The 8,509-nt window shown below is 52.7% G+C and overlaps 2 protein-coding genes across 2 annotated transcripts in view; both read left to right on the top strand.

The window, feature by feature from the left end:
• The window catches only part of GID4 (GID complex subunit 4 homolog), a 9,458-nt gene extending 3,403 nt beyond the window's left edge, over positions 1-6,055 (top strand). Inside the window, exons 2-6 of the mRNA XM_027683589.1 lie at positions 1,009-1,068; positions 1,928-2,035; positions 2,617-2,718; positions 3,722-3,852; positions 4,965-6,055. Coding sequence (XP_027539390.1) covers positions 1,009-1,068; positions 1,928-2,035; positions 2,617-2,718; positions 3,722-3,852; positions 4,965-5,028 — 465 coding nt within the window. The 3' untranslated portion in view covers positions 5,029-6,055. The remainder of the gene's footprint in view (positions 1-1,008; positions 1,069-1,927; positions 2,036-2,616; positions 2,719-3,721; positions 3,853-4,964) is intronic.
• A 2,234-nt stretch (positions 6,056-8,289) lies between these two features.
• DRG2 (developmentally regulated GTP binding protein 2) overlaps positions 8,290-8,509 on the top strand; it is a 13,742-nt gene continuing 13,522 nt past the window's right edge. Inside the window, exon 1 of the mRNA XM_027683587.1 lies at positions 8,290-8,406. Coding sequence (XP_027539388.1) covers positions 8,343-8,406 — 64 coding nt within the window. The 5' untranslated portion in view covers positions 8,290-8,342. The remainder of the gene's footprint in view (positions 8,407-8,509) is intronic.

The raw sequence follows: 8,509 nt of genomic DNA, 5'->3' as shown, positions 1-8,509 counted from the left end.
CCCGCATCACCCCCATCCTTTCGGTATCACCGCCAGTTTCTTCATTAAACATCGTTAAACATCATAAGGGGGTGCCCAGGGAGGTGGCGGAGTCGCCACCCCTGGCGGTGTTTTAAAGGGAAGTCTGGCGGTTTGGGCTCGATCTCAGAGGGGTCTTTCCCGGCCTAAGTGATTCCTTGATGCCCGCTGGGCCGCGTTTGTGTGTAATTCTCCACGTTCCTGGTGCGGGGGTGTTTCGCTGTGCTGGGCTCTGCCGCACACACCCCACGGCTGGCTGTGCTAGAAACGCTGTGGGGTTTTTTGTGCTGAAAAATCGCTGCTTTTTTGTGCCGAAAACGTGGCTGGTTTTGCCGGTGTCAGCTGAGGGGAGAAGGGGGGCTGCCAGCTCTGCCCGTGCTGAGCACAGGGAAACGTCACTGGTCTTTGATCACAGGTGGGGAAGATCCATCTTCTCACAGCTGAGGTTTGCACTTCCCTGAATAACTCACTCCCTGAATAACTCGCATCCTTGGAGATGCCAGGGAAAAGCTTGGAAAATCCCGTGGTTTTAGAGGTGCTTGGAGCAGGCAAGGCCTTGCCTGGCTTCTGCACAGAAAGAACAGAGAGATGCAGCCTGATAACTCCTGAGACAGGTGGCATAAAAGCTTTAGATTTAGGAGAAGGGCCTCCTGCGAAGTGCTGTGGGTGTGTGGGTGATTCTGCCAGGGATGCTTTTGCTTGGAGAACACTGTGGGTTGGATTTATTCCTACTGGAAAGTGGAGTTTGCTTCCTGCTAGAGACTTCTGGGCAGAGGGTGCTGCCTTGGAAACAGGCCTGGGATGTAGAGGCTGTCAGAGGTGAGCTGGGCACCTGTAAATGACCTTTCCAGGTGGTTCCCAGTGTGGGAAAGGGCTGGCAGCTGTACCAGCTGAAGCTGAAATTATCCTTGGTATGGATAGAAGCTGCTTTGGATCAACCATGTACCTTTATGCCTATTTTTATTGATTGGACTTTGCACTCTTTTCTAGCATGTGGATATGGAAAACTCCTATCTCTGTGGATACTTGAAAATTAAAGGCCTTACAGAGGTGAGTGTTAACTGCAAAACACCACGAAAAAGTGCTGTTTAAAGGCTTTATTTTTTTTTTTTCCTGGTGGGGTGGGAGAAGCTGCTGCCAGAAATGGGAAGTGGAGGGATTGAGCATGTTGTGGATTTGATCATGAGGTATCCACTGGGGAGTGGTGCTGGCTGTAAATGTCACTGGTGATTGTCCAGCTGGGAGCTTCAAAGGATCATTGAGGTTGGAAAAGCCCACTAAGATCATCCAATCCAACTATTAACCCAGCACTGCCATGTTACCACTAAACCATATCCCCAGGTGCCACATCCACATGTTTTTTGAACACTTCCAGGGGTGGTGATTCCACCACTGCCCTGGGCAGCTCTGCCAATGCCTGACCATGCTGTCAGTGAAGAAATTTTTCCAAAATATCCAATCTGAACCTCCCCTGGCACAACTTGAGGGCATTTCTTCTTGTCCTATCCTTCCACCTTCCCTGGAAGCAGAGCCTGACTCCTACCTGGCTCCCCTCTCCTGTCAGGGAGTTGCAGAGAGTGAGAAGGTCCCCCCAAGCCTCCGTTTTTCCAGGCTGAGTCCCCCCAGCTCCCTCAGCTGCTCCAGACCCTTTCCTGCATTTCAGCTCTGACATGACTCCTTCTGGCTTTATGAAGCAAAGAGAGAGGCAGAGAAGGGCTGGAATAAGAGGGTGGAGGCTGTGGCTGTGGAGGAGTCAACCTTGGAGAGGTGTGGGGCAGGAGGAACCTTGGATTTCCCAGAGCTGTCGCTGTGAGATGCTTTTTGCTGAGTGCATGGAGCTCTGTCTGCGTTTGGGTTTGGGTCTGTAGGTGACAGTTCTGACCCCACCTGTGTCTCTCCTCTCTCCCAGGAGTACCCAACCCTCACCACGTTCTTCGAAGGCGAGATAATCAGTAAGAAACATCCGTTCCTAACACGCAAGTGGGACGCTGACGAAGATGTGGATCGTAAACACTGGGTAAATAAATCTGGGATACATGTGGGTCTGGGCAGCTGCTTTGGAGGAGAGGTGTGCCCATGGAAGAGCTGTCAGAAATGCTTGGAAACCTCTCATTTTTGGGTGTTTCCCTCCTTCCCCAACTGGGAAGTCACTTCAGCAAGCTGTGATCTGTGATGAGGGAGGGGACATCTTGTTTTGCGCTCACTGGCCCTGGGGTTAGTAGGGAGCAGGAGCAATCCCCATCTCTTGACCCCCTAAGAGAACACACTCCTTGTTTTTGAAATAAAAATGGAGTGGAGAAAGGGAGAGGGACCCCTCTGGCAGTTGGTACCTCTTTCTCTGCTCAGGGCAGGGTGTTGCTGCTGTTGTGCTCTGGGGCCACAGCAGCCATGACCTTGCTGTTGTTTGTCAGGCTTTGATGTTTATTATGCTTCTGTCAAAATGTTTTCCTCTGAAAGTGTAGGAGCTTCCCTAGCTAGCCTGGATATGGCTGTGGGTGTCAGTAGTTTTTCCCTCCTAAACAACAACTGGCACTAGAGCTCTAGTCCTGGAATAAGCAGCCTGTTTTGTTTTGTTTTGTTTTTTCATTTTTGTTTCAGGGAAAGTTCCAGGCTTTTTACCAGTATGCAAAAACATTTAACTCTGATGACTTTGATTATGAAGATCTGAAAAATGGAGACTACGTCTTCATGAGATGGAAGGTAAACTCTGCGTGTCTCCTTCTCTGATGAGCTGCTTGCACGCCACTGGCAGAGGCTTGTGGTGCCTAAAAGCTTTTTCAGCTATGATGATTTAATGAAGGATCTCACCCTGCCAACCCCAAAACCCACTGTACTTGCAAGTTGCAGTGTGACTCGTGTCTAGCCAGCTAATTGTGTCCTTAAGGGCTGCAGTCATGGCTAAAAACACAACAGGAAAATCTTGCTTGGTGGTGCTTCAGAGGATGAGAGAATTGGTGTCTCCAGCCACGGTGTGGGGCCTGTGTGTGTTTGATGTAGAGTGACCACTCTGCACCTCTGTTCGTCAGCTGGGATCATCAGAGAGTCACCACAGAATGGGTTGGGTTGGAAGGGACGTAAAGCTCATCTGGTTCAACCCAGGGACACCTTCCACTAGCCCAGGTTGCTCCAAGCCCCGTCCAACCTGGCCTTGGACACTTCCAGGGATGGGGCAGCCACAGCTTCTCTGGGCAACCTGTGCCAGGACCTCCCCACCCTCCCAGGGAAGAATTTCTTCCTAGTATTTAATCTAAATTTCCCCTCTGTCAGTGTGAAGCTATTCTCCCTTGTCTTGTCCCTCCATGCCCTGGTAAAAGTCTCTCTCCAGCTTTTTCACAAGCCCTCACAAGTCTTGAAAGGCTGCAGTAAGATCTCCCTGGACCCTTCCCTTCTTTCTCAGGCTCTGATTTCTGATTTTGCAATTGGCTTCTGGTTCGCAAGGGGCAGATGTTGAACTGAAACTGATATCCTGCACTCTTAAAACTGGTTCTGCTCTCAGTTATCCACTTCCCTGAGATGCCTATGGTGGCAGGTGGTGAAGGGACACTCTAGTCTCTGGTCTGGGCTGCTGCAAGTGCAGGGAGTGCTCAGCCAGGAATGTCTTCGTGTTAGTGGGTGCCAGTATTTGGTTTGGGAGGGCAGATTGGGGTGGAGTGGGGCTATATTTGACCAACATTTTAAAATGCAGCCTGTATTTCGTGTGCAGGAGCAGTTCCTAGTCCCAGATCACACCATCAAGGACATCAGTGGTGCTTCCTTTGCTGGTTTCTATTACATCTGCTTCCAGAAGTCAGCAGCATCTATAGAGGGCTATTACTACCATAGGAGTTCAGAATGGTAAGGAAGCTCCCTGCCTCCTGAGGGCTCAAACCAAGCTGTGAGTCCTGTCCTGCTCATCCACAGCCTTGGGAGTGTCCAGGCAGGAGGTTCAGGCTGGACCTCAGGGCAGAAGGGGGGGTGGGCTGTGCTTGGCCTGAGCTTGGGGCAGCCCATTGGTGTGGTATGAAGTGCTGCCCTTTTGGCACAGGGGGGGAAATTTGGGCTGGCAGAGTGGAGGAGGGGGAGGTACAGAGTCTGGAGAGGATGTCAGGGGAGCTTTGAGAGGCAGTTTGGTGCTTTCTCACATGTAACAGCTTGGCTGTTGTTCCCTTCAGGCAGAAATCCTGTCAGACCAGGGCTTTGTATTCTGAGGTCCTTGGTGTTGCTGTAAGACAAAGGAACAGTCAAGGCTAATTGGTGGGGATTTTGTTGGAGAGCTCTTTTCCCTTGGATGTTGTCCTGAGCAGCAAGTGAAGCTTTCAGGGGGAGGGAAGGAACCAGGAGACTTTGAGACATGTCCCCTCGAGCTGAGCTTTGAAAGACTCAAGTGTAATTTGCACTTGTAGCAAACACTGTTTGAACATGAAAGTTGTTGAATTTCAAAGAGTGTCCAAAGAAACCCCACCACAGGCAGCCCACCTGGAATGCTGCCTGGCTGCTGGTGGCTCAGAGGCACCAGCGTGGGAATCATGGAATCATTAAGGTTGGAAAAGACCTCCAAAACTGAGTCCAACCTTCGACCAAATCCCCCCATTCCCACTAAACCCTAAGTGGCAAGTCTGCCTGTTTTCTGAACACTTCCAGGGATGGTGACTCCACCACTTCCCTGGGCAGCCCGTTCCAGGGCTTAACCACTCTTTCAGTGAAATATTTTTTCCCTAATATCCAACCCGAACCTCTTCTGGCACAACTTGAAGCCATTTCTCCTTGTCCTATCAAGAGACCAACCCCCACTTGGTTCCAGCCTCCTGTCAGGGAATTCTACAGAGTGATGAGGAGTCCTGATGGGATTTTGGCACTGTGGGAAGTGGGTGTTGGATGCCTGAACACCTCTGAGACTATAAAGGGGGAGAGAAGAGCCAGCAGGAGCTCCCTGTAATCCTCTCCTCAATGTTTTCCTTCTCTCCCAGGTATCAGTCATTGAATTTAACTCACGTTCCTGAGCACAGTGCTCCTATCTACGAATTCCGATGACAGTCCGGATCTGATACCAACCAGAAGCAAACCGGGCAGGAGAGCATGGCCTGCCAGGAGAACTGTGTCCCTGTGGGAGCACGGGAATGCACTCTTCTCTCCTGCCCCTTGGACTTGCCAGAGAGAGCCTGGATGTTAACTCACCCAGCCTGAGGAGCTGCTGGAGCTTGATTCTCCCTCCTGTCGAGTGGCCATTTGATCTTTACTCTGGTTTTAAGCTACTTTAATGCACTTTCTTGTTGCACAGCTCGTTTCTCTGTCACTGAAGTTCCTCCCAGCTCTCCTCTGGAAGCTGTTTCTCAGTAGCTGGAATCAGTGCTCTGGCCGCTGAGTAATAAGGAAATGTAAGCTCAGGGCTTATGTTTTCCTTGTTACATCCTGATGTGGATTGAAATTGCTGGGATTTGGGTTTGTTGCCCAGCTTTCCAGCTCTGATGCTCCCAGAGCCGGGTCCTGGGTGTGAGGCTCAGCTGTGGAGTCTGTTGGGGAGTGTTGGCTGAGGTAAGGCTGGAATGAGGCTTTGCTGGCTAACAAGGTTAGCCAGAGCTGCAGATCTGCCAGGAACACCGGCCCTTTGGAGCTGGGAGCTGTTCCCATGTCTGGATACGCCACTGGGAATTAATTTGATGTACGGACTTCCAGGCTCTCAGTAAAGTGGATCTGAACTCTGCTTGTAGGTGTATATTTGCTCTTTACTTAAGTTAAGGGTAAAAAAAAAAAAAAAGACAAAAAAAAGACAAAAAAAAAGACTTTTATTAAAAAAAATATATCTATTTTTATGGTTCCTTTTCCAAAGGACCCTATGGCAAATGCACAAGTACTCGATTCCATGTTACCGTTTTCACATTGAAAACCAGGAATGTCTGTGTTTTTATATCCGTGTATGTATCCAGCTAAGCTTTGGGAACGTAACCGGAGCGCAAGCGCTGAGCAGGGTCACCCTGGCACCGCTCAGCGTTTGTCCTCACCCTTCATGCTTCACCACCACTGCTTGACACCTTTTTACAAGGAAAAATAACAAAACAGGAAAAAAAAAAGCCCCTCCCAGTAGCTCCCTCTGACTCTGAATGTTCCAAGTGACACAACTTAAGGCTCCGTGTGCCAAAGTGTGTGTGTGTGTGCGTGTACGGACGTGTGGGGTGGTTTTTTTTTTTCAAAGACACTTTAAAACTTGGCCTCAGTTGTGTTTTTACCGTGTCAGTCCCACCTGAGGGGCTTTTGTGAGAGTTCAGTTTGCCTTTTTCTGGCTGGTTTAAAACCCAAGCCCCCCCAGGCAGGCTCATAGCACGAGTGGGTGCCGAGGACGGATTTTCCGCCCGGGAGAGGGGAGCGAAGCCTCTGAGGTGCTTTGGGTTTGCTTCTTTTTGAATTAACTTCCTTCTTTTTGGCAGCAGTTGAATCGCTTGTTTAAGCCTTAATGAGGAAGGATTCAGGGCTTGGTGAGCCCCTTTCCTCTATTCCATGTCGGGATCTTGCATGGTCGGGCTGGTCTCGGGAGATGATGCGGAATTCGGCCGCCTCGTGCGTGCTGTGCTCCGTGGATTAGTCCTTCTCCCCAGAGAGAGGTGCTTAGGGAAGAAGGGGAGACCTGGCCCTTCCAGGGAACGTGTGCTGGTGCCTTGGCCATTGCAAGAGGACGTGTAGGGAAGCATGGAGATGATTTGGGGCTGCGGGCAAAGCAGTTGGGAAGTGCGTTCCTGTTTTATTCTGCTTCTCTCGGAGGAACTCAGCCCCTTTTGGGGAGAGGGGTTTCCTCACGGATGGTGCTGGGAGATGTCCTGGCTTTAGGGGTGAAAACCTGTGGTGCTGCTCCATGGTGGGGGTGAAGCCTCCTCCCAGGTGCTGTGTGGGTGCAGGGACCTGGCTCCAAGGACTCTTCCCAGCCCTCCGGAGCTGTTTGTGCAATATTGGGGGTGGCACCAGTGTCCCTGTGCTCCCAGGGCTGTCAGTGCCAGCAGGACACTTGGATATCTGACATGGTTTAGGTGAATTGACCCTGGTCATTGGCAGGAGCTGAGTTAGGAGGGTCCTGGGAGTGTTTAACGTGTGTAACTATCCCAAAACCTCTGAGATTTTTCCTTGAGATGTGATATGTTGTGAGAGGGGTGTGGAAGGAGCATCCTGCTCTCTGCTTGTCTCCTTTCCACCGTCCTGAAGGGAATTTCAGCGGAATTCCAGAACTGTCTGGATTTGACACGTGGCGGGTGCAGAGCAGGTCGAGGAGCCGAGGGGCTCACAGGGGCTTTCAGGGTGTGGATTTTCCCTCCTCGAGAGCCTTGGCTTTGGTTTTCCTTTTCTTTGACTTGTGTGAGCTGTGGAGGAACGTTACGTATGTCCTGGTATGGTGAGAGAGAAGGGCACGGGCGAGGATTTGGGGGGGCAGAGGTGAGAAATGGGGTGTTTGGGGCTGGGAGAGGTGGTGGTGTCTCTTGGCCCATGCTGGTTGCAGCGTGGTGTCCGTGTGGGAGCAGAGGGGTGTCCGTGTGGGATGGATGGAGGGGGGGGCCGAGGAGGTGCTTTGTGGAGCGATCAACGTCCAAATTAAACATGAACTGTATTGAAAGGGTCTGTCTCCGTGTGTGTTTGTCCAACGAAGCGCTTCCCGCTTCCAGGGCGTTGCTGTGCTTCATCTTCTCCCTCGAGGGCTTCTCCAGGAGTCCCATCAGCTGCTGGTGGCCTTAATTCAAAAGGTCACAGAATTATTTTCATTGGAAAAGAACTCCAGCACCATCAAGTCGACCCTGTGCCTGATCCCCACCTTGTCCCCCATCCCAGAGCAATGAGTGCCAGGTCCAGTCCTTCCTTGGACACCTCCAGGGATGGGGACTCCACCACCTCCCTGGGCAGGGGATGGTGCCTTCCAATGCCTGACCACCCTTTCCATGGAGAAATTCCTCCTTATGCCCAACCTGAACCTCCCCTGGAGGCGGTTTCCTCTTGTTTTCTCGCTGGTTCCCTGGGAGCAGAGCCCGACCCCGCCCTGGCTCCAGCTCCTGTCAGGATCCACCTTAATTAGAGGAGCAGGAGTGGGGCAGCCCCGTCTGGGGCTCCCCTCGACACCCCCTGCTTCCTGCGACATTTCCTACGAGCAGCTCCCTCCGCAGCCCCATTTCCCGGCCGCCCTCGCTGCCACCCGTGTCCCCCCCACCCGTGTCACTCACCGGGGTCCCCTCGCGGTGGCGGCGGGCGGAACGCGCGTTGCGGGGCGCGGGGCGCGGGCGGAGCGCGCGGGGCGCGGGGCCGGCCCGGACGCGTGACGGGGACGGACGGGCCGGGCCGGCGGCGCTTCCGGCGGGCGCGGAGCGGGGCCCGCCATGGGAATCCTGGAAAAGATCTCGGAGATCGAGAAGGAGATCGCCCGCACGCAGAAGAACAAAGGTGCGGGGCGCGGGAGGGCGCCCGGGGACCACGGGGACGGCGGGCGGGTACAGCCCGGGCGGGGGGGGCAGGTGGGGTGAGGGTGATGGGGGGGCTGGGAGAG

This window comes from Neopelma chrysocephalum, unplaced genomic scaffold, assembly GCF_003984885.1.
Source record: "Neopelma chrysocephalum unplaced genomic scaffold, ASM398488v2 Primary Assembly neopelma1_65, whole genome shotgun sequence".
NCBI classification, from domain to species: domain Eukaryota; kingdom Metazoa; phylum Chordata; class Aves; order Passeriformes; family Pipridae; genus Neopelma; species Neopelma chrysocephalum.
Note: the sequence above shows the minus strand (reverse complement) of the source record. Positions and strands in the feature narration are given on the sequence as shown.